Source organism: Asparagus officinalis, chromosome 7 (genome assembly GCF_001876935.1).
Source record: "Asparagus officinalis chromosome 7, Aspof.V1, whole genome shotgun sequence".
In the NCBI taxonomy this organism is placed as follows: domain Eukaryota; kingdom Viridiplantae; phylum Streptophyta; class Magnoliopsida; order Asparagales; family Asparagaceae; genus Asparagus; species Asparagus officinalis.
The window spans coordinates 83,217,928-83,244,692 of record NC_033800.1 but is presented as its reverse complement, the minus strand read 5'-3'; the positions used below and the strand labels follow the sequence as shown (position 1 = coordinate 83,244,692).

At 34.9% G+C, this 26,765-nt stretch overlaps 1 protein-coding gene across 1 annotated transcript in view; it reads left to right on the top strand.

Moving 5' to 3' along the window:
• The window catches only part of LOC109847448 (DNA mismatch repair protein MLH3), a 27,740-nt gene extending 11,596 nt beyond the window's left edge, over nucleotides 1-16,144 (top strand). The window contains exons 12-25 of the mRNA XM_020416677.1: nucleotides 6,144-6,222; nucleotides 6,572-8,086; nucleotides 8,171-8,267; nucleotides 8,669-8,745; nucleotides 8,819-8,889; nucleotides 8,989-9,180; nucleotides 9,898-9,942; nucleotides 10,045-10,098; nucleotides 10,198-10,304; nucleotides 11,304-11,352; nucleotides 13,173-13,232; nucleotides 14,950-15,022; nucleotides 15,103-15,188; nucleotides 15,655-16,144. Coding sequence (XP_020272266.1) covers nucleotides 6,144-6,222; nucleotides 6,572-8,086; nucleotides 8,171-8,267; nucleotides 8,669-8,745; nucleotides 8,819-8,889; nucleotides 8,989-9,180; nucleotides 9,898-9,942; nucleotides 10,045-10,098; nucleotides 10,198-10,304; nucleotides 11,304-11,352; nucleotides 13,173-13,232; nucleotides 14,950-15,022; nucleotides 15,103-15,188; nucleotides 15,655-15,840 — 2,691 coding nt within the window. The 3' untranslated portion in view covers nucleotides 15,841-16,144. The remainder of the gene's footprint in view (nucleotides 1-6,143; nucleotides 6,223-6,571; nucleotides 8,087-8,170; nucleotides 8,268-8,668; nucleotides 8,746-8,818; nucleotides 8,890-8,988; nucleotides 9,181-9,897; nucleotides 9,943-10,044; nucleotides 10,099-10,197; nucleotides 10,305-11,303; nucleotides 11,353-13,172; nucleotides 13,233-14,949; nucleotides 15,023-15,102; nucleotides 15,189-15,654) is intronic.

Here is a 26,765-nt window from a genome sequence, read left to right as displayed (position 1 = left end):
CTGACGAGCCGTCCGCCTCACCCTCCGCCTCCTTCGCTTGCGGCGGCGTCCACGTTGACCGCATGAATATTTTCATTCCTTTTATTCTTTTGAGTCTGGTTGAAACTAACAGAGCAATAGGAGTCTACATGAATATTTTTATTCCTTTTATCTTCTGGACCTATATACAAACTCATAAATTTTTAGGGGTCCCAAAGAAATTTGATTACTCTAATTTAGTTTTTTCTCTCTCTTCTCTATCCCCTTCTTCTTCCTCCGGTTCCTCTTTTTTTCTGTTTTTTCTGCGGCTTTTCAGGCGCAGGCCGCGCCACCTGCCTCTCGATGGTGAGGGCTCATCGGCGATTAGGGGTCGACGACGAGATCCTCCTCCGAGTTAGGTATGTATTTATTTATTTTTATCAACCCAGAATTTCTTAATTTCTATAAACTGAAAGAATTAAGAAGTTAGGTTATACATTTGGATGAAAGTTTCTCCTCCTCTACCAAATTCTATACTCCAAGTAAGTTATTCTTCCCTCTCTTCACTTGGTTTTTCCCCCTCTTATTTTCTCCTTTTCTCCTCTTCTTATCCTACCGTTGAGGCGGTGCAAACCACCAAAGTGGTGAGACGGTGATGAACAGGAAGAGGATTAGTGTTTTTACACAGTACCCCTCAAACTTTGTGATTTAAATTAAATGTACTTCTCCGTTCTTTTTTTGTTTAGTTAACTATTTACTTAGGGTACAATCCCGCAGAGTTCAAGCGGCATAAAACAAACTCTTCACAATTGCAGATTCAGTTGGTCGGTGGTGGGTGTTATTTCATAAATGACATCTAGAGAGAGACAAGACTTTGATAGTGCACATGCTTAAGGTCTAATAATGTATGTTTTAGACTGTTAGCTCAATGTGATAGATTTGTCGTATTTTGGCCTAATTGATGAAGTGAAGTAAAAACAAAGAAGCAAAAGGTGACCTATTTATTATTAGATTAGGTTTTTCTCCCTCCAATAATGAGGCATTAGTATTGTAATAAATACCATCGAAGTATGTACAGTTGAAGGCAATAAGGCATTTTGACAGTTACCATAGTGGGTAAAGTGAAAAGGTAAAGGCTCTAGTCCCATTTTCTATGGTAGGCACTATGAAGAAACAGATGCTATAGCAGGCAGTTTGTCCCTATGCAGGTCATTCAGTCTAATCCATTCTGTTAGAATTGATATAAAACTATAATCCTCAAGTCTCACTATAACTTTGGAGTTTTTGTGTAATGGTTAGAGAAACTTAATTTAAAATGATATCAGAGCAATCTAGGTTCAAATCCCTGGCCACAAATTTAAACTAAGGTTTCGACCCATAAAAAAAGAAGCCCGACCTGCGGGGGCATATGTTAGAATCAATATAAAACTATAATTCTCAATCATCATTATAATTTTAGGGTTTTGGTCTAATGGATAGAGAGGTTTAATTTAAAGGACAAATTTTCAAAACTGACCCTTTTTTAAAAATATTTCTAAAAAACGACATGTTTCAATAATATTTGTCAAACCGACCTAGTTTCAGCCATCGCGCTGAAACTGGATCGGTTTTGACAAAAGAAGTTCCCAAACTTCACGGGACTTGAAGTCCCGTAAAGTTTAGCAGCCATTTAACTAATGTGCTAAACTTCATGGGACTTAAAGTCCTGTAAAGTTTAACAGCTTAGTTAAATGGCTGCTAAACTTCACGAGACTTCAAGTCTCGTGAAGTTTTATATTTTTTCGTCAAAACCGACCTAGTTTTAGCCCGACGGCTGAAACTATGTCGATTTTGACGAATATTGTTGAAACGGGTCGTTTTTTGAGAATATTTTTTTGTAAATGGGACTGTTTTGAAAATTTATCCTAATTTAAAACCATGTAGAGAATTAGAGAAGGTAAAATTTATTATTAATCTAACAAAAATAATCTCTCTTAAATAGAGATAAGGAGGGTATTATAAAATAGATATGAGAATATCAGTGTTTTCAAAGGCGCACGCATCACTACGCCTCATGCGCCCTGCAATGCAGGGCAATAGCGAAGCGTCCTGCATCTGATCAGCAACGCCTTTTGCACCTCGTAAGCCGCATGCTTCATGTAGGGTACATGCTAGGCATAGCCACATATAGTTTTGCTTTTTAACATTTCAACCGGATCTTTATACCCGATGACTCATACCCAGAAAGCAAAATAAAACTGTTAGGCCTTTCTAGTAACCTAATTGAGGATCATAAGTTTGCTTCAATATTACTCTTGATTTGACTCTTGATTTAAAAATTTATGAACTTCGCTCTATGTTTGAAGTGTTAGCATAAGAAATTAAGGCCTTATTTTGTGATCTCATAGTATATATTGTTTAACTTGACATACTTCATGTGAAGATATATAAACATGCTCTTTTGTGCTTGATAACCATCTTGAAAATTTTGCGTCTGGTGTGCATCTTGCTTCACTCGGACGCGCACATAGCATTGCGCCTTGCGCATGTACACGTAAAGAGACTGTGCCCCGCATTGATAACACAGGATAAAATCATATCTAATCACGTCTCATAATATCTACTAAATCTACCAGTACCAAATCATCAATAATATTTAACACCCCCCTTTAAGCAGGAACATATGTACTATATATGCCCAACTTGTGACAAATGGGAACAAAACAACTAATTGTAATGTCATCTTTGTCTGGAATATTTGAAGACGTCAACAATCAGAATATTGTAGTCACAAGTAGTAGAAACCCTAGGCGGGTAAGCCAATAGAAGAAAGCCAAGTCAACTAGTAGAAATTCTAGGTGGGTACGCCACTAGAAACCTAGGGGGGTAAGGCAGTAGAAACAACATCGAAAGAGAACCGCTGTCGTTGCTTATAACTACCAACTATGCTGAAGAGTGAATATTTTTTTAAAAAAAAATTTAGGTTGTTTTGTGGAGAATATTTGATGCCAACTTTTCTAAAATTTAGGTTATTTTGTGGAGAATATTTGATAAGATCTAGAAAACAATGATACAGAAGTTGTTGAAGCAGTCAATGCTATCACAGCCGTCGAGTGGAGCATGTATGTATATGTATACACACACACGCATATATATATATGTATATGTGTGTGTATGTATACATATATATATATACATATGTGTATACGCATATATACATATATATGTGTATATATATGTAGATGTGTGTGTGTGTGTGTACTCAACACTCACACACACATATATATTTATATACATATATATGTATACACACATACACACACACACACATATATATATATATATATATATATATATATATATATATATATATATATATATATATATATATATATATTATATATATATATATATATATATATTATATATATATATATATATATATATATATATATATATATATTTTGTGTGTGTGTGTTGTGTTGTGATGTGTGTGTGTGTGTGTGCACATACCTACATATATATGTATGTACACACACACACATACCTACATGGCTACATATATATGTATGTATGTATGCATGTGTGTGTGTATAACTATGTAGAGAATGAGAGAAGGCAAAGTTTATTATTCATCTAACCATAAACTCTCTTAAATAGGGATTAAGAGTATATTACAAAATAGATATGAGATAAAATCATATCTAATCATTCCTCACAATATCTCATAATATCTACTAAATCTACTAGTACCAAATTATCAATGCTATCTAACACATTCAAAGGAAGATTTGGCCTTAAACCTGAATTGCAAAATTCCCTTGAAATGGAAAAGCATCGTTGTGACTCACCCTGCTTCTGGTCGTTTAAACAAAAGTTGCTGCTAAGGAAGAGAATAGAGTTAAAAAGGTCGGGAACTGGGGCCAGAGAAGGACGAGCAAGAGAAATAGAAAGTGGAACTTAAGATGGATGCAGTTCTCAATACCAAATATGAGAGCTCTTTTTCTTTTCTAACCTTGAGGCCACAAAGGGCGAATCTCAATGTCTCTGTGCTTTTCTGCCAGCGATTTTGTCATTTTCGTCTCTCCATATCAGCCAGGAGGCTACTGCTACCTCCTGATCCTGAAAAAGTTCTTTACAGCCTTCATGCAACCGTGCCGAAATAGAACTCCTTGACTTGCCTCTTGAGGACCTCATACATCTTCTCAGGCTTATCACCTCTGTCCCCAACATCGCTATAGCTGACCTTTTCTCCTCTTGCTCCAAGGCCTTTTTGAACTAACGCCATAGCCAAAAGAAGCAACTAGACTAGTCTTTCGAACTAACACCATAGCCAAAAGAAGCAACTAGACTAGTCTTTGGTTTCACTTTAGCTTCCGATATGTCAATTCATACACCTGCGACTCTACTAACAGCTTCATCCAAACCCATAGTGAGGCGCCAAATGATTTGATGATGAATTACTATTTGATTCCTATTTAGGTGCCCGACTTTAAGCTTGGATGCTGTCATGGGTTCTTCCTGTTGGAGAATCTTGTTTAGCTACTTTCTCTAATCTTGCCTCCAACATCGTTTTATCTGACTCTGGTTTTTTCTTCAGCCTACTTGACTCCCCCATTAGGTTGGAAGAGAACCAAATAATTAATAAATAGTTCGGTTATTACTCGCCTAGCTATTTGGTCGTATTCGAATTGACACCTCATTTAATAGTAAACGAGTACTTTTTAATATTCGATTCATAAACAAATAAAATTTAACCAAATATATAGTCGATTCGCTTGATTATTAAGTATACATATATATTTTATATTTATTAAATGATATATTAGTTATTTTTGAAAATTTTAATTAGTCTAATTGAGGCATAAACTTGAATGGAAAAGGCAATTTAGAGGGGAGATCAACAAGTATGACGCGTTGGAGGGCATATTTACAAGTATATACAATTTGGAGGGTGTACAGCAACTATCTCTAAAGAATAACGGAAGGCAAAAAAAAAAAAAAGGGCAAGTCCAGGGTTGATCCAACGACCTGTTATTTTGAAGCTAAAACCCCTAACCAAGTGGGCTAAAAAAATTCAATGAGTATTTATCTAATATATCATATATAGACAAACCAAATTTAGATATCATGGTGATATTCGACCCGAATTCGAATTCGTATTCGAGTATCTAAAATTCACTCGAATTCAAATATGCTGATGTCCGCTTCGATTCAGTCGTTTTCCACCCCTATCCCCCATCATTGTCTAGCACTGATTTTTGACAAGTTCCCTCTTGGTGTCAAAGATACTACTATATGTCTCAATACTGAAGGTCCCACTGTATTTCGCCCCATTGGATATTATACTACTATCTGTCTGCATATCATAGATTCTACTATTTTTCTCCACGTGGGATATCTACTATCTTTGTCCATATCATAGATCCTACTGTCTTTCTCCGTGTTGAATATTCTACCATCTGTTGACACGTCTTAGATTCTACTGCATGTTTCCATGTTGGAGAACCTACGGCATATCTCTATGTCAGAGATTTTACTATCTTTCTCCATGTCTTAAGACTGCTGGTTTTTTCTCTGAGTTCAAAGATATCCAATATTTTCTGTACTTTCAGATTACTACTGGCTACCTCTACCAAACCAGTTTCTTCTGTCAAGGTTTTGATTGATACTGTTGTACGATTTGTGACTACTAACATGATTTTAATTTATAGGTTTTAATCCAAAATGATAAAAATTGAAGGCTTCTAGTTTTGATTAAACAAGAATTTCAAAATAAACTTGTAGCAATTTTCTTGGAGATTTTCTTTATGTTGTAAAGTTGAAGGAGTGGTAAAATGCAAAGGTTTAGGAGTTTCTCTCTCATTGTTAGCTTGGAAAACAATAGGTTGTTTGCACTGATCTGACTGAAGTTGCTCTTGTTACAATTCTATTTTTTAATAACTGTACACAATAATCTAAATTTCAGTTTCTCCTTTGTGTTTGAAATGCTTCTTTCACCAAATCCATCCACTTTCATACATTCTTCTGCATCTCTACGTGTTCGCAAGTTCATACGTTTGGATGATGGTCACATGACAATGTTGTTCTCATTGTTTGGTGTTGCCAACTTATTCTTCATTGATTTTGTAATTTGTGATATGTGCTTTATCTTGTTCAGAAATTTGTTCTTTTGTTTCGATCCCTAACTGCTTTTATCTTACCAGGATTGGAGTACTGTCTTCGCTTTCTTTGAGCAAGCTATGAAGCAGTTCTGGAAGCAAGCATCTGAAAAACCACTGCAAGGTGAACCTCTTAAATGCTTTAAGATGCCATGTGAATCTCTTTTACGGATGGGATCCTCTTAAAAGTTCTTTAAATATGTTACTTTGCATGAATTAATCGTTCTCATGATGATAATGATGTGTCTATAATAAATGCAATCTGGGAGGAAGGTACTATTGATAATTTGATATAATATGGTAGTATCACATGATATTGTTTCATTTTTATGTAAAAGATCTTCTAATCTATGTGGGATACTAGTAAAATTTACCCCTCTACACCTTTTTGTTTTTTCCCCCTAACAAGTTGTTTTTAAATATATAGTACATTCTTTAGTAGAGCTAATTCATAATTGTTGGCTTTATGTTAGACATGTTACTTACAGGCTTGTCCAAGAGTTCAAAGATGAAAGATGCAGAATGTGATATCAAGCTACATCAGAACATACCATCTAATAGTTCAGTTACCTGTCCATTAGATATTTCTTTAGAAAATATTGGTACTTGTCATAAGAAAGAGTTGCCAGCAGAAGAGATGCGCAGGTCCTCGTGGCTTAAGCCATGCCAGAGAAATGCTGGTTATCTGGTTCATGCCGGTTGTTCTTCCCAACTCAGATTTAACGATTCACTGGCTAATTTTGGCTATCCACATGCTCAATTGGGTTATGCAAATAGCGACAAGCAGTGCTTTGCTGGTGTTAGTTCTTGTCTGTTGAAGGATAATATCATCTCTGATCAGGCTTCTAGTTTTGGAGACAGATATGGCATGTCTGACAGAGAAAGGAGGAACAATATTCCTGATGTTTCTGAAGATTCCGGAAGCGTGCAAAAGAGAACTGTTGATATTTCATTGAATTTTCATCCTTTTGACATTATAGATAATGTTGAGAACATTCGATTTCCAGAGTCCTGCTTTGCTGAAAATGAAAGGTCTCATTCACCGGGATATAAGATGACGCATTCAAAATCTTACACAAATCAACGCAGCTTGGATGTTGGGTTCGATAGTTTAGTTAAGTTTTCTCCATTTTATGACATAGCTGACAATGCAGAAGCAGACAATGGTTTTTCAGTATGGCATACCCAAGTCCTGGAAAAGGATAGCACCTGCAGACCCTCAACCAGTGTCATTGGGAAATGCCAGGAGAACTATGACTTAGAAATACCGTCAAATGGTAGGATGGACTCATTTTCATGTGGTGAAGCACCTTTTTACAAAAAGGATAAGTTGGATGATGCTTTGGTTTCAGATTTTTTGGTGGATGACCCCAAAAGTGGATTTCTGCAGTTAGACTGGTGTCTTGATGAACCACAGTTGTCTGCGAAAAAGCTTAAGTCAGATGCGCAGATATGTGACTCGAGAGGATGTTTGCCATCTTTCACACGTACTAGTTCTGGGTATTCTGGCAGCATAGAGAATGTTGAAATCCTAAACTTTCTTCAGGATAGTTCTGATGATGTTTTTCCTGCGAAATATACTAAAACTGAGTTGGATTTCCGGTTTGACTTCAGTCCCATAAGTAATATGCAGTATCCATCACTGTCCAATCAAAATGCCTTTGGGAAAGTTAGCCCATTTTCATTGTTCAACAATGAAACTGGCTGGTCACCTTCTGAATCTTCTAATATGACCAATGCTGAAATTTACAGCAAGCATCAATCTTCTATGCAAATTCAAGACGAGGGATATCAGAGCTTTCGGGATGAATTGGATCTTCAAAATTCTCGATTATCCGAAGTCTACAAAGTAAGGTCAAAAAGAAGTTGTTCAGCTCCACCATTTTACGAGGGAAAGCGTAGATTCTCCACCATAAATGATCATTTGACAACGACCGCAGAAAAAGGTTCTACTTCTCATGTTCCTGATGTTTCTAATGTCAAACGAGGTGTGTTCGTGGTCCTAAAATAACTTTTATTTTGTAAAATATTTAAGTCTTTCGTTTATAGCTGCTGCTGCATTTGTTTTACAGAAACTATTTCTCCAGTAAATTATCTGTCACAACCTCCGTCTTCATCACAGCCATGTTTCAAGCCAAATGTTAATGAGATTTTTCAGACATTGTCAAGGTAGGTAGACCTACTAAATGAGTATTATGTTTAACTTCTTCTTTTATAAATGAAGAAAGAAAACAAAGTTTCCCACTGTATACTGCTCGCAAGTTTAATACAAAGAGTCATCTTTAAAGATATTTGCAGGTTGTCATATGTCATAACATGAACAACTCATTTAGAAGGAAATAGTTGATAACCGTGGGTTCTCCAAGAGAATGGTAATACCAGGGGGTTTATCAGTTCTTTTCTTTTATGTATAATTTCAAAATAAAATCTCAAATGAAATCTTTATGACCTCATTATTCTAGTCATTTGTATATTAACATTATATTGTGACCGGGAAATAAGAACCAACATATTCAGCATTAGGTATATCAACTTGATCTTTACCTGCATATTCTTGTTGGTTGAGTCAGAAAACACACTGGTGAAAAGGTGAGCAGTCTTCAAATGGATGAGACTAAGAATGATGGAAAAGTTAGTGAAGTCGAAGGTAAGTCGAAAGTAATAAATTATTTGATGTTATGAACTTGCTTAGAATCAGAGTTATACAATCTATTCTGTAGGTTCTATTGCTAAACTGGAATATGCGTTGGCTATTCCGACAAAATGGCGGACTGGTATTCCACAGTCTACAGTTAAGTTCGTCAGGAATTTGAAGTTGTCCACACATCATGGATGCAATATTTCACTTTATATGATCTGGTTAGCTGATTCGGTTTTTCACCGTCTTCAGGACAGAGATGTATCTCATACAAGCAAGGACAACGTGCTTAGCATTTCTTCAGGGATTTTGCATCTCTCTGCTAGCTCATTAATACCTGATTCCATCAATAAGGAGTGCCTTCAGAATGCAAGGGTGCTCCAACAGCTGGATAAAAAATTTATCCCCGTAATGGCAGGACAAATACTTGTCATTGTTGATCAGGTTTACATATCTGCTTTCTTCTGACTTTTTGGGTTTTCTTTTTCTTATTCCAGTCACAATAAAATTGAGGTACCAATGAGTTGGAATAAAGAGGTTATAAAGATTTTGTGATTTTATCTTGAAATTGTATACATATAAAGTAAATTCCTAAATCCCCTAGTTTTAACCACTCTTTAGCTGGATACAAACTTTATTTGTATGATGGCAGGAGAAAATTACTCGCCATTGTTGATCAGATTTTTTTTGCTTCTTGCCTCGTTTTAATCAAACCTTTTGGTATTTATTTTATTTTGTAACTCTTATTTACAGGCACAATGTAATGTTGATATATCAGTGATTGGAATAATGAGGTTATGAAGATTTCGTTTGAGATTTTATTTTGAAATTGTACGTAAACAAAAGAACTGCTAAATCCCTAGTATTACCATTTTTTTCGAGAAACCAAGGTTATCCAACTATTTCTTTTCAAATGATTTATGTTATGATAACTAGCAAATATCTTTTAAGACCACTCTTCGTCGAATACTTGCCCCTCAAAGATGGGAGCAGTGTACTGTGGGAAACTTTGTTTTCTTTCTTCATTTATACAAGAAGGTAAACCATAGTACCAATTTAGTGGTCCACCTACCTTCTTAATTTTTTTCATGATTTTTTTTTTTGAATATTTCACAATTGATTGTACTATTGATATACTGTGGTTGATTGTTCATTTTACAGCATGCTGCGGATGAACGAATTCGTTTGGAGGATCTACGTCGAAAGGTTAGCATCTTCCTGAAAATGTTTGCTTTATTTAACACGAGACTTGTATGTCTAAAAGTAAATATGAGTTCTCTGTTTTATGCTTTCTACTGGAAATTGTAGGTACTGTCTGGTGAAGGAAATAGTGTTATCTATCTAGATTCAGAGCAAGAGTTGGTACGTCAATGTTCCATACTAATTGCACTACTTTTTTTCAAAATTTTTGCCAAAATTATCTATCTCATATGATGTTCTAATTCTTGTTTACAACATCAGGTTCTTCCAGAGATGGGATATCAGCTGTTGCAGAAGTATACAGACCAGATTAGGAATTGGGGCTGGATCTGCAACATCCATAATCAATGTTTAGATTCATTCACAAAGTACTGTCCTGCAACTTAAATATTTGTTCCATGCATGCTTATTATTGCATTTGTAGAGAAATTAGAAAGTAATGTAGGGGGATGTAACCTTCATGAGTTTTCATGTGTCTAGATAGATTATATTGCATGGTTGTCTAGCAGCTATAATGTATTATGCTAAATATGGTCATGCCTTGATTAATGGGTCAATGGTTTGTGAACACGTGTAATTTCTCTTCTTCAAGTAAGACTCAAAGGGGAGAAGACTAATCAAGCTTTCTTCTCTCCCTGCAATTCACATTTTCTCACTCTTATGTGTATTATGCTAGCATTTTCTCACTCTATAAACATCATAAGTCAATAAATTTCTAATTTATAAATAGGTTCATAGGATTATGCTAACTTTCTTCACAATGTGAGTTATGATCTAGTTTCTCTTAGGAATAATTTAATGATATATGATTCATTTTTTCCCCAGACAACTTTAATTAAAGATTATGTCTAGTTGAGTAATGTGTATTTACCCTGTGCCATCTGACTGTGTGTCACTCTTTTTGGGTGTGCTTTGCACCAGACTAAGAACCGACCCCTCATAATAGGTGTAGAAGTAAGTCACGGTTCTTGACATAGAAAGTCAGAATCTTGAACTTTCATATCTCCCAACAGCTGAACTTTGGGTCAGTTTCTAAATATTTCAAAAGTAGTTTTTGCACTTTCTGAAGAATGTGAATGGACCATTTTGTCTACAAGCAATTTCTAAGAATCCCTAAGGCACTTATATTGATCGTGTGACCTTTCAATGTTCTCCCTAAGGCACTTATATTGATTGTGTGACCTTTCAATGTTCTCCCTCACAGAATAATTGCTCTTGAAATCAGATGCTTTTTACTAATTCATAAAACGTATTACTTGCTCTTTATCTAGCTTTTGTATTCTTTTTAATTAAAATTGTTTAATTTATGTGCATTATAATTATTTTCACATGTGTATGACCACTTGACTTGTACTGACTTGTACCAGGAATGTAAACATTCTCAAAAGGCGTAAATGTAACATCACTCTCGTTGCTGTAAGTCTCTTCTATTTCATTTTGTATAGTACACATTTTACTGTTCTTCTGAGATAGTCAGCATTCTGTTACCTCCATGGTACAATGTATGGAAGTATTGTAAAAGGTTATCATATATTTGTTGACAAGTTATAGTTGAAGTATATCATCTATCAAAAAGTAGTCTCAGTCATGAGTATAAATTTTAACTCTGAACCCTTACCGCAGCTTCAGAAATTTGGTTTAATGGAAGGGGTTTCTAAAATTATATTAGAGTGCCCAGGTTCAAATACCATTAAGTATACATTTAATGTGTATTTATAGAAAAATATGACAGTGTATAAAATAAACCAGGTTGGCTCAATAAAGGACGCTCTACTTATGGCGGAATTATAACCCTCAAATCTGCATCCCAACTTCATAATTGTGATGCAGAGTAAGGGACTTCAAGAAGTATTTTTATGCGTGCATTATTTACTTTATTCTATTTTATTTTTGCTGGGGCTGGGGGCAGGGTGGAGATGGGGCTTGTGCATTGGTTTCAATCATTGTGATCGTCTTGATTACAGAACCCAATATGTTGACTAAATCCTGTGATATCTTTGTTTACATCAATGACTCTTGCCCTTTTCAGGTTAATACTTCTAGATTTGTGTGTATCCATGCAAGAGAATAATAAGCATGATATGAAATGTCAGACTATTACCTCTTTCATATTGCAATGTTGTGGTAGTTTGTCGCGTTCTATTGGGCTGCATCCTAGTTTCTCTTTGGATCAGCTGAAAACCTGATTGGTAAGCAAAGGTTATTCACAAATCCATGTTGTTGATTGTCAAAAGACATATTCCCCTGCTACAAAATTTTTAAGGATTTTTGACACAGGACATCACATATTTGGCTTCTCTGGTACAGATTGGGAAGGATCATCAGTTAACTGGAGATCCATTGCATTATATTGTTTAGTTATTACTTATTAGAGAGAATCATGTTTCTTGGAGGAGTAAGAAACAAAAGTGTCTAGGATAAACTCTAGATCAAGTGCAGAGTTTGAGTATGTGGTGTGGCAAATATCACCCTGTGATATTTCTGGATATAGCAGCTATTCAGTAAATATGGTTGTGTTTTTTCTTAGATGAGGCTATATCGTGGTAATCATATAACTATCTGTATTGTAACAATCCTATGTTGTGTGAGAAACTACATTGATGTTGATTGTCGTCTCGCTCGAGAAAAAGTAGTTTAGAGGAATATTGTTGAACCAAGGCAGGCATAAAATCCATCTCGCCAGTCAACAGAATTTCTTACCAAGCTACTGGGAAGTATTGGACACAGTTTGTAGCAAGTTAGTTGGGCATGAATAATGTAGGGTAAGTATTATGCAAATTATATGTTTTGATGTGGTTCTTTCTGTAAAAGAAACACCAGTCTACTGTTATAAAAGAGATTCAAAGGAGAAAAAGTCAATGATCCTTGTCTACCCATATTCATCAAATCTCCTGATTTTAATGTTTGAGCAGTTTACTTTTGAGCAAGGAATGTGGAGTTAGTAATGCTGTTTCCCTGCTTCCAAATGCTAGGATGATTTTCTTTTACGCGCATTCATCAAAATATACTGTATCCAATTTTCACATAGTTTACATCTGAGCAAGGGGTGTGAAGATAGTAATGCAGCTGGCCTAGGTCCCAAATGCTAAGATGGAACTTAATTCAATTGGTCATTTTTATAGAAAGTAAAACTTGAATCTTTCTCTTGGAAGCACGATGAAAACCACTTTTCTCATTAATCGATTATTCTCTTTTTCTAATACTATGGTACTTACAGCATGTGAATTATCATGCAGGTTCCATGCATTTTGGGTATCAATTTGAATGAAAAAGATCTTATAGAATTTATTGAGCAGGTAACTAGCTAGTTCGCTTTTGTGGGTGAACCAGACTATTTTTTTTTTCAGTTTATCTTTCTCCATCTTTAGTTTTACGGCAATTGAGAATTTATAAGCTACTGTCTTCTATGTTGGTGATCTGAACCAACCTCTTCAACTGTGTTATATATTGCATAAGTTATGTTCGCATCGTTTACTAGTTAACCATTGTACCAACTATAACTCTTAAGATAAACCCATGAATTGGTTGGTAGAGCAACTTATTACAGGACACTGGTGCAGTTTCCCCCGGGAATAAATGATAGAAATCAGCATGATTCCTATGCTTTAATACATAGGGTTGGTATTATAAAGTATATAATTTATTCTTTTTCCTTAAATAGATAAACAATACATTATGAGAGTTCATTTTAGAAGATATTGAATTAGAGAAGCTATATAAAAAATAACCTTTAGTATTTGAAGATCATAGAATACCTATAAATTGCAGGAAATAGGATAAATTTCATAAAAGTGTATTAACTTAACGGTTTTGCAGGAAACTACTTTATACTTTTTTATGAGAGAAAACTATCTCAAACTTTTTTGGACAAGATCGTTTTCATTTAGTTACTGCTCTATCATCCTCACCCTTAACAGCGTAATGTATTTTATTCTTTTTACCTACATCATTAATGGCTTAACACTGTAGGGATTTTCTGTTGATCTCAATGTTTATGGCAGTTTCTCTAATAAAAATAGTTCATGGTAGTTTCCTACAGAAACCGTAATAAATTCATGGTAGTTTTGTGAAATTTTATCAAAGAAGGGGGGAAACAACTTTATGTGTTTATTGCAAAGGTGGAATTAGAACACAGTTTATTAAAAAATTATAATCTGACTAATATTGTTTTCTGCTATTGTAATTACAACTTATGTTGTTAACAGATAGTTTTATGAAATTTTACCATATATCTATTGTTGTTCTTATTTTTCATTGCTAATGGTATTATTCTCTTTAAAATTTACTACTAATCATTGTTATATTAATAAGTAATTTTTCGCAATGCCACACATATTTTTTAATAAAATAAAAATAATGGTAAATATAATTTACCTAATGCTACAGAAGCAATTTGTCTGATAAACATTCTTAATTATGTTAAACGTTCATCTGTAATCTAGTGGGTATCCTGTTGTTTCTCATGGTTTTTTCAGAATTGTCCATTGGGTTAGTATTTGTCATAAGTAATTCAGTTTCAATGATCTGCAAGAATCTTAAGCGTATAGGTTGTTAGCATGCCTCGACATTGAGGCCTTAGAAAATCTAGGCAACATAAAGATAGATGATCATCCCCTAGAGCTTGATTCATGTATGCGTAATGAGGCCATATGCCACAGATACATCCTAAATACAGTATATCTGTTGGATAACTTGGCTAAGTAATTGGGTTAGAGATTGTAGAATTTGTGTTTTTTTTTTTGAGATAGCACAAGCTCTAATATTATGGACATGTAATTTATTCATCTAGCATATGTAGTAGTGATGGAGTAACTTTCATTAATCAAATGAAATTTTGAATACCTATCTCTGATTAGATGTAAAAGGAGATGATTAGAACAAAGAAAACAACCTGTATTCCTTGCGATCTTCTCAAAAAATCTAAACTAATTTATGCTTGGATTTTGGCTTCAGTGCAATGTTTCCTTTTTCTGCACATGTCACATGTAATTTGGTTGCTTTTACTATTTCCAGCTTGTTGAGACAGATGGATCATCAACCATACCTCCTGCTGTGGTCCGTATTCTTAATTTCAAAGCCTGCAGAGGTTAGTTTAGTTACAAATTGATCCTTAACGTTCCTATGGCGAGTAGCTTACCAAAATATACACTTTTCTCTCATGTGAAGGTGCTATCATGTTTGGTGATTCTCTGTTGCCTTCAGAGTGCTCTCTCATTCTTGAAGAGCTTAAGGCGACATCGTTATGTTTCCAGGTAAGTTTGTAGCGTGCTATCATCTGCAAAAAGGGTAAAAATAGGGTTATTTCCGATATTAGTCCCTTAAACCTTTCATATTTTGATGTTAGCCCTTCAACTCATTGAAGTTGCTCCTAGGTCCCCAGTTCCCAAGTAAATTTAAAATTAGTCCCTCGGATCATTGGAATCGCTATTAGATGCTCCAATTCTTAAGTTATTTTGAAGCTAGTCCTTCCAATCGAGAGTAGAAGTAGCAATTAGAGGGTTGACACATTTTATAAGAATTGCGGGGACTCAATACCAAGTTTAAAGATTTGAGGGACTAATTCTGAAACGACTTGTAGGAATTGGGGGATCTGATATCAATTTTAATGATTTGAGGGGTTTTCAAAAATATGAAAGATCTAAGGGGCTAATATCAAGTAACCCAAAAAAGTATATAAAAATTTTCAGTATTCACTGATGAAGAGTGTTTTACTGTTAGTGTGCTCATGGACGTCCTACTACGGTCCCTCTTCTCAACGTGGCAGCCCTCCACGAACAGCTGAGAGTTCTTGAAGTGGAGAAAGGGGGACCAGGGGAGACCTGGCACGGGCTAAGTCAGCATAAGCCAAGCATCAAGCGTGCACAGATGCGTTTGGAATCTGCTAAGAGGTTTCAAGGTGGATGAAGCTGAATGCTTTATAGTGCTATAGCCAGTATATTTCTTGTATACCTTCCCTTTGTGAAAATACATTCTTATGTAACATTCTAATAAAACATAACGGGAATAACTGTACATAATCATTCATGGTGTATAGATTCAAGTGCATGGTTTTCTCTCCCACTGTAGAGCATTATGTTGTAGAGATTCGAGGGGATGAATTTTGTAACCATGTGCAATTTGTGCGGCATTTGTATTCAGTACATAGTCTGTGCAGAGGTGTAAAAGGGAAGTTTAAAGATGTGAATGACACTCTCAGTTTCTTGTTCAAGTGGATGGTTAGTCTGGTTGCTAGTTTTAGACCCGCCTGAGGATTTGGATTTCATTTATAATTCCTGTCATAAACTTATTGCATTGGATTTGAATATGTTTATTTGCTATGCGATACTAAAATATTGGTGTACAAGTAGATTTGATACGTCAGTGTACGACTATATTTGTTTGAATGCTAATTTGAAGATGGTACTGGTGTATCTTACATCTGTGGTGTGGTTACAGTTCATCAGTGTATACCTACTTAGGCAGGGAGTATTAAGAGTATAAACAGATTATAATTGACACTAGTTCTGTTTGAATGTCGTAAATTAGGTGCAGAAGGAACTAAAGAGAGTTAAATGTAGGAGTGCATTTGGTCTGGCTATAGTTTGGATGTGATACTTATCATCTCCATATCTGTTTACCCATCACCCATCACAGATATGCGTACTCATGCGGATATACATCGATAATGAAAATTCATATCCATATCTGATAAAATTAGACACGGATGTAGATAGACAGGCTGATGTATAAGTGGATATGTGTCACGTCTCGGTTCCAAAACATAAAAACTTGGGACGTGACTCGGTCGGCAATACAACCATACGGTCATATTCACGCCTCTGGATCATTCTGTATACAAATATATTGCTAAAAGAACTACTACATAGAGCATGTAACTAAGATAACAAAGAAAATATATAGATAAAGAAATCTCTGAAAAGACAAAGTTCTACGACAAGTCCACAACTATCCAAAGTGAAAAAATGGAAAATACATCATAGTCTGGAGAATTACAGGTGGTTACAACCAAATAACTGCCTGAATAAAATGAAGCTGAGAGAGTGATAGGACAAAAGGTGATCACTGCCGCTGGGCCTGATCCTCAAAGTATTCTCGGTCCTGCTAAGAAAGGATGGTCCCCAAGTCTGGGGCACGCAAACCCCAGGGGAGTCAGGAAACTCCCAACAAGCATGTAAAATGAGGAAATTTTGCATGAAATGTAAGTGTATGTGACAGGTATAAAGGAAAGATGAAATCTCAATTAAAGTTGATAAAGGAAAATGCTAATTGTAGATATCAAACAAAGTCTACCACAAGACACACAAGTACATTATTCTTATTTTACATGTTATTTGAATTAGAGGAGAGTAGTATCAAGTATATAAATCGGTCCTTCCCGTAACACGTCCCGGGAACACGGCTTCAAGTCAAGTATTGGCCCTTGTATATATAACTCAAGATATCAGGAATGTGCATGAGCCCGTTTATATACCTTATATATTCTCCTTCCAATTCCCCTTTATAAACCCCATATTTGTCGGTTTAATTTAAGTGACTGTGCATGAAATGTTGTGCATTAACCATAGTGTTACCGTGGAACGATTTTCGTAAAACTATAAAAAATAATTGTGACCCAAGAACATATCCAATCAAGATGGGTGCATCGTCTAAACGATGCTACAATAGTAATAGCCAAGGAAAACCTTATATCGGGATATCGATATTGAGGGCATAGCCATGCTATGAAAGCACGCTTATAAATCACATTTTTAACAGGAGTCGTCTTCATGCACAGTCTCTCCTATTAAATGACAACTAGGTGATCAAGCAACAATTTTTCATAAAGTCATGCATGTCAAACACAGTATCAACCAAGATAAATACTATAGGTATAAACCAGGTTTTAATCTAATCATGACATTTCAGGTGATTTCCATTATCAAGTCTTGCCTATTTAGGCACCTGAGTTCCTATGGCATAATATTCCATAAAACGTGAACCCTCCACTTACTGGAAAACTGACGGAGCTAGATAGCATTCATTTAGTGTAGCAAGTATATCATGGCACATCATTGAGTTTATAGAAATTTTCATACCCTCGAATCCACTTTTTACATGTCCCACGTGGAGGTGGTAAATATTATCTAGGATATCACATATTTGAGTACGATGTCCTTATAATACTAAGACTTTACTAGATAATATACTTAAGGACTCATGGATTCCAGGTGATCCTATAGTTAAAAAAGATGCTCTCTTGTACTAAAAGGAGTTAAGATTTAGAAACCCACAACACAAGATGAGTACGTCAAGCGAATAATCCAGACAAGAAAACCCTCATATATATACAATGTATCTCAAATTGCAAATCGCTAAATATCAACTTCAAATCCTATGAACAAGCAATAAAAATACTACACATAGCATGCATATAAGCATAAGTCTTGCTAGTGTGTTAAATCCTGAAAATGTTATTGAAACTAGTAGTGGTCAGCATTGGGAGAGTGTTGCTTGAAAAAGGCACCTCAAGACTTTTGTTGCAAAGGCTTCAAGTAGGCGTTGACAAGAGTTTGGCTTGAATTATGCTCGGTTGGGTTCAAGATTGGTTACAACAAAAATTGAGTCAAGTCTGGTTCAGACTGATTAATCTGGACTGGTCTGGTCTGAACTGGTTCAGTTTGACCTAGTTGGGTCTAGACTGGTTTAGTCGGATCTAGTTTGGTCCATAAAATTATAACAATACAAACTTGATTGTGTGATGTAACTACTGTTATACTATGTGTTTTAACCCAACTCGGAACAGAGTAGTCCACTACTAAAAAATGAGGCATCCTAGACGAAAAATTCCGTCTATGATACACAGAATTCCGTCTAGGATGAGCATCCTAGACGGAATTCCGTCTAGAATACCTGTCTAGAAAGTTTCCGTCTAGGATGTAATATTCTAGACGGAAATTCCGTCTAGAATACATCCTATACGAAATATTCTAGACGGAATTCAAAACCGTCTAGAATACATCCTAGACGGATTATTCTAGACGGAATTTCTGTCTAGAATAATACATCCTAGACAGAAAAAATTTTCGTCTAGAATGAGTATCCTAGACGGAAATTTCCGTCTAGGATACTCATCCTAGACGGAAATTGATGTTTTTTTTTAAAAGCATCCTAGATGGAATTTCCGTCTAGGATGCTTGCTACAGTTTTTTTTTTTTTTTTTGCACGGAAATTCCGTCTAGAATACATCCTATACGAAATATTCTAGACGGAATTCAAAACCGTCTAGAATACATCCTAGACGGATTATTCTAGACGGAATTTCTGTCTAGAATAATACATCCTAGACAGAAAAAATTTTCGTCTAGAATGAGTATCCTAGACGGAAATTTCCGTCTAGGATACTCATCCTAGACGGAAATTGATGTTTTTTTTTAATAGCATCCTAGACGGAATTTCCGTCTAGGATGCTTGCTACAGTAGTTTTTTTTTTTGCACGCTTGGTTAGGAATCTACTTTGTGCATTGAAGAACAAATGGATGATTCATCTACAATAATGATACATATAAGATGAGAGAACATATAGTTACATAATTTATACATTTCATTTATGATAATGATACATATAATTAACGTTAATAAAGCAAGTGACTCAATAATTAGTCTGCTCACACGTACGCCAGGACATATAATTACATTTCATTTACGACAATGATACATATAATTTACATAATTCATCTACAACAATGATACATATAATTACCGTTAATAAAGCAAGTGATTCAATAATTAGTCTGCTCACGCGTATGCCAGGTACTCCAGGATGCCAAAGATAACCATAATCTCCAAGCAATATAAGATTCATGAACTCATAAATGTAAAAGTCCTAATGCTTAGAAATCAAACTGCAACAAGTCTCATAGAGTTTCAATACCGACGTCAGCGGGTTCAAGTCTTGATTCTAGCGGTATATATTCCCAGGTTTTAGGAGATATTAGGCGCGTTGTCGAGAGACCCACGTCTCCCTGCGGTTTTTAGTAGGCCAAGTTCAGACCTTCCATTCTTTCTTGAAGTGTAATAAACCAATCGAAAACTATATATATTATTTTGTCTCTGGAACTCAAGTAGAATTATACACTGCAAATGCTTTTCTTCTTTGCGTGCAGTTGATTCTTTTTTTTTTTTTGAAGCATCATTCAAAATGTAGCGTAACTACTTAGAAGCGGGAAAAAACTGGCATTTATATAAGTTTACCTTATTTTGGAACCGAGATGTATCGTTTCCACCACCAACCAAATTTCCTCTAGTCCCTCAGTCCTCCTCTGTTCTTGGAACCAAATCCTCGGCTTCTGCTTCCTCCCATTCCTCCTCCACATTCCTGGCTCCTGACCCACTCCGTCGAAATACCCAACATACAGAGGACGCGTTGTCTCTGACGGAAAACAGGACAATTCAATTCCAACATTTTCTCTCATGTGAAAATTTGTACATTCCAAATAACTTCAAAATGAATGCAGGAGACGTGATTGCAGTTTGCAGGTTTATTATTCTACTATTCTTATTATCAGCTCTCAGATGCCAATACTCATGGAAGCTAGTTATAACAAATGTCAGCAATAGAGTAGTTCTTGTTTCCTTTCTATGTTACATACTAGAGTCCCGCATAAGAACCTAGAAACCTTTCTTTTTATAGCCAATCCAGGACAAACTCGACGCATATAGCTGATTATGAAGTACCATAGAATCTATTAATGATCAAACGTAACACAGGCTTGTATCGCTTGTGTCATCCGAAACAAGAATTCTATTTCACTTTGCAAAGTTCATGAAGCAATATTTGAGCTAATGTATAAATAACTTCAACTACAGAGCAGTATAAACAATAACTGAAAACACTTTCTACTATGCCATCATAGATGCATTGAACCAAGAGTCAACATAAAACCAAAACTACAACACCCACTCAAGCATTCTGTCAAACAATTCATGGGCATCCAAAATCCCTCATACCGAATAAACCCATCTCAAAAACTGCATTCCTGTAGCTATATTTAGGTCTAACTTGCTAATTTGATGTATAAGTAGCTATATTTGGGTTCAAGTCGCTAATTTTGTCTAAGTTGATATAAAGTTAAGCATTTTGGAAAACAAATCATGGGCATAAAAAAAATCCCAAAACCAAACAGACCCATCTCAAATCTCACATACCTCAACCGAATGAACAGTTCCATAAGGCTTGAAGAGTCTCACATACCTCAACCGAATGAACAGTTCCATAAGGCTTGAAGAGATCCGAAAGCCTGGGGAGATTACATACATAGAGCTCGCAGGGCTTCGCCAACTCCTTCTTATATCCCTCTTCAGGGGTCAATGCCTTCTCTTGCTCTGCAACTGCTGAAGCTCTGAATGCAGTTCTTTTGGGGGAAGAGAGGGTGAAGAGACGGGAGAAGGAGAAGGGAGAGTGCAAGGATAATGAAGATGGGGGCGGTGTGGTGGTCCTGTGGAGCAACGAGAGGTTGGGGGAGAAAGAAGTTGACGGAGGTGAGATTAGGGCGGCCATGGAGGAACAGGAGAAGGGATAAGAGAGGCGGTGGAGGGAGGAGTAGGAGTTGAGGATTTGGGGGGTGGGGAGGCGCTGAAAATTTCGATTTGGGGGGAAAAGAAGGCCGGCTGAGGTTTTGACGCGTTAATTTTTTTTTTTAATTTCCACATATCCTAGACGGAAATTTCTGTCTAGGATACATTCTAGACAGAAATTTCCGTCTAGGATACATTCTAGACGAAAATTTCCATTGAGAATATGTGAAAATTTTAAAAAAATAATAAAAATAAAACAATCGTCTAGGATACTATTCTAGATGAAAATTTTCGTCTAGAATGTTTTATCCTAGACGGAAATTTTCCGTCTAGTTTAATACATTCTAAACGGAAAAAATTCTGTCTAGGATATTCCGTCTAGGATGCACGGATTTCTACTAGTGGTCAATTGCACAAAGGCCCACTTCCCAGGCCCATTTAAGCACACATGAACTGATGCGGCATAAACATGTACCAAAAATGTTGTAAGTGCACAACCGTGTCAAGTTATAGTATAAAAAGTTATCGATCCCACGAGGAAGGTGTTTTGTAGGAGAAAATTAAAATTGGTTCTTATGTTGTGTGCATGACAAATAAGAGTGAAGAATAAGTGTGATTATGGAGAGATGGAGAGAATAAAAATAATTGTGTAAATGAATATATTTGAGAGTGGAAGTGATAAAAAAATAAATATGATCAACAAGGCAAGAAGGAAAAATCAAGAAACAAATAAAAATCAAGAATGAAAAATAAAATTTAAGAAAGTAAAGATGGTGGAATCAATTAAAGATATGGGTAATCTAAAATTGAACAACTTCTTAGAAAAGGGTGATTCCCTAGAGGGTTCTACTCTAAAGGCGAATCAAAGAAAATAAAAATAAACAAAAAGAAAAACTAAACCCAAGATGGTTCTAGTCCAAGATGAATAGTACAAAAAAATAAAATGGTAATTCCCTAGAGGGTTCTATCCTCAAGACGAATCAAAGAAAATAAACAAAAACAAAAAGAAAAACTAAACCCAAGAAGGTTCTAGCCTCAAGATGAATAGTGTAAGAAATTAAAATCTAACTACAAAATAAATTACAAAATTTAAACTATAAAATAAATTGCAAGAATTAAATGTAAGAAAATAAATCTAACCTATAAGCATGAAATAAATCTAAGGCGAGAGGGTTCTAGCCTCTTGGCTATTTAATAAGAAAATAAAATCTAACTACAAGCATAAAAATAAATCTAAACTAATAAGCAATAAAAAATAAAAGAGAAAAATAAAAAAAATGCAAACCTCCAAATAATTCTTCATCTCCATCTTCATCATCCAACAAAGAGAAGAAATATTTAAAGTGATAAAAAAATTTATTTTATTAATTATAATAAAAATTACAAATTTAGAAGGCCTTCTCAATTAAGAGTGGCCCTCCTCTCCAAATAGAGTTACAAAAATTTTTACACCCCTAACCCCTCACTCTCTACCCCTATTTATAGTAAACATCAATGAATGGGAGCCCTTGGATTGAATCCTTATCCAAAACCATCAAAAATCAGCCATTAATCTGTAACTGATTCGTGGCCATCGATACCAGCATTGATGCTGGCATCGATGCCAATATCGATGCCAGCATCGATGATGGCATCGATGCCGATATCGATGCCAGCATCGATGCTGACATCGATATCCAATCAAAAATTGACCTCCACGGATGGTTTTGTCTCGTCGAGATAGGCGGTTTTCATATATTATATGTTAAATTTTACCTTCCGGATTGAGAGATATCGTCGTTTCTTTGCGACCAACCATATTGAATATATTTTATTTTCATATTTGATTTTTTTTATTTTTTCTGGCTTCTACAAGCTACTCGGCTTGATTCTATGCTTGGGATTTTTGGCTCTTGCTTGTGTTCTTCATTTAATTCATGAGCTTTTGTTGAGAGATGGGATTTTTGGGCTTTATTCTTCATTAACCTGTAATTAAAGATAAAAATAATTATTAGTGGTATATTTATTCATTAAAAATAGATAATGAGGGTATAAAATTATAATAAAATATGATTATCAAATACCCCCACACCTAAACTTTTGCTAGTCCTCTAGCAAAGAAAGAAAAAGAAAATCCTAACTCACTTTCGCAGGAATCGCGGTTGTATTTAGCATATACAACAAGCCTTTAAACCCCTAGGTTATCCTAGTGGACGAGTTGTAGTCTCGTGAGGATTTACAGTGAATATACCCATAAAATTCGGTCAACTTACCAATTTAAAGAGGTCAGTAAATAACTAAAATTACTTGATAAAATTAGACAATCTAATTGAAGCTAGTTATTACTCAAGAAAACGTTTTTATATATAACTCCAAAGTGAATTTCCTAGAAAATATTCTCATTGTTGCAATACAAAACCAAGCCAAAATTAGAAATTTAATTTAAAGGTTTTGAAAATAACATGTTAACTCTTTGTTTAAATTAATATTCAAGTTGCTTGATCAGAAATATTTTTCAAGATCATATATACTATATATATATAACATTTGTTAGTATTTTATTATTATTATTATTATTATTATTATTATTATTATTTAACTCTTTCTTCCTTGGTGATTTTTTTCTACTTTAATGGGTTTTCTAAGTGACCATTTAACGAGTTTTGGGCCAATAGATCCCAACCCAATTAGGCTTAGGTCATTAAGTATGGAAATACTCATTGGGCTTAATTACTTGGTCTGCTTAAGTTTTATAAGATAAAATCACCTTAAATTCAAGAGTTTTTTTTTGTACCCATTTTCCGCACTCTTCTTTTGTAATGCTATTTTTTATTATATATGTTATATATTCTGAAAAATATGTAAATCAAGACACTTTGAAAAATTATTTTTAACTCTAAGCTAAGCATGCAAAAAATTTATTATTTTAAATAAAACTTCAAGTTAAGGCTTAAGTAAAGTATACTATTTTAAAAATTATTTCTTAAGAAATTTATTTAGAGTTATCATAAAAGGTGAACTTAAGTAAATAACCAACTAGGGATTAGAAAATTTCAAATTTATCAAATAAATCAATTATTACTTAACTCTATCAATTTGGCAAGTGATAATATTTTTATAATTTTTTTAAGAAAGAAAAAGAAATCAAAAATACAACTAAAAAGGTAAAATAAAAAGGAAAAAATAACTAATTCCCACCCCCACACCTAAATTTTGTATTGTCCTCAATGCAAACTCTATGATGCACAAAGTAAAACAGATAAGAAGTGAAGTACTTACAATTGGTCGGCTGATGAAGATCTGCAATTACCTTTAGTCTTGTGGAGGATGAAATCATCAATTTATATATATATATATATATTTCTTTTCTTTTTCTTTTTTTCAATTTTTTTTCTTTCTTTTTTTTTTGATTTTTTTTACAAAACTAAACAAGAAACTCTAAAATGAGAGAAGATTTTATTATGCTGAAATAAACAAAATAAATAATGTAGAATGAAATATTCAACATGAAGAGCTCGTGTTCTACATTGAATCCTACATTATTGCTAAAAATTCTTCCTCGGGTTTTAAACAAATTCAAATGATATAATCAACACTGTGCTGAAATTCCAAGCATATCGGGGTGTTCAATAATTCTCGTGGCAATGGGAGGTAGGTATTATTGGTGTCATGCGTTTTGAACTTAGATTCTTAATTTATGAATGTTTGTTTTCTAACAACCAGTTTTTCTTTAATACTTTTCTTAACCCCAAGATTCAGGGCTGAGGTGTAAAAATTTGATTGTTGTTTATTTTCCAAAAATCTTAGTTCATCAAGAAAGAGTTTTTCAAAATTCAGTTCAAAGCAGCAATTGTTTAACACGGTTTCTTTATTTTGACAAACCTGATCTGCTTCTCCTAATATTTTCTTTTCCTCACCGAAAATTTCCTCAAAACTTGGATCTGACTCTTCTTCTTCTTCCTCTGGTCTTTCCTAAATTGAGTTATCAGGAAGAGAATGAATTAGAATAAGAATTTGGCTTAAAGGTGTTCTTTCCTGATTATCGACCTGTTTTCCTGACTGTAGTGTATTCATTTGAGTGTCCTTAGGATTGACCACAGGTTGACTCAGAATTTCCCCTTCCTCTTCTTCACTTATGGCACTAGCTAGTTGATCAATGTGAGTTTCTAATCTAGCTATGGCTTGAGTGTTAGAGTTAAGTATGAGTTCGGTTGATTGCATAAATGAGTTCATCGTGTAGGATGTTTGAGTTAACATATACGTGGCTAGTGTGGAGGCCTTAATTATGATTTCAAAACCTTTTTCCAAAATATTGAGACGTTCATCATGATCTGTATCAAGAGGAGTGTGAGTTACAACTTGATGATAAGGAGACTGGTTTTGATGTGACAGATTGGGTTGTTAAAATTGTGGATGAGAATTGAAAGGAACTATGTTTCCTCTAGGAAAATGTTGGGTTGAAGAGGGAGTGAAGTTTTGAGTTCCAGAGTGGTTTCCCTGATTCCATGCGATGTTTGGGTAATTTGCCCAACCTGGGTTGTAGGTTGGAAAAAATGAATCATTCACCGAATACTGAGATGGGCTCTCTACAAACTCCCGAGCTTCATTGGGGATTTTAATCCTCTTAGGATAACATAAATCTTGGAGAACATGTGGATTAGCCATTTCTTTAATTTGTTCAAAACGAATTTGTCGATGTGTATTGTCCGTAATCCACGTTTTGCATGCACCCAAAACAATTTTTTTATACCCTTTTTTTAAGATAAAACAAAAGTTAGTTTTTTTTATGAGAAGAAAAAGGAAAAACCTAACTAAAATAAATAAAAAACAATCACTTTGCAATCACTTTAACTCTAGGGTTAAGCCTAACTCAGCTAGACCAGCTCCTAACCAAAAATTCCTTAAGTGAAAAGATAAAAGTTTTACTCGGTTAGTTAGCCAGGTAAGGATATGAACAGAGCTTAATCAAAGATCGATTAAGTACCTCGTTCCTTGCAGAGCGCTTTATGCAACCCTTAAATCTTGCCTTAGACACCAACTAATCCAAGAAAACATAAATCGGTTCACCTAAAGATTCTTTGTTCCTTATTGAGCTCGATTCCTTAGGGCCAACGTCTAATGAGTTTTATTAGGCTTGGGTTGTGTAGTGAGGAATTAGTGATTTTTGGGCTAAGGAAAGGATGATGAAATCCCTCACCTTATCTTGATTATGTAGTGAGGAATTAGTGATTTTTGGGCTAAGGAAAGGATGATGAAATCCCTCACCTTATCTTGATTAGGATGTTTTGCCCTTAAGA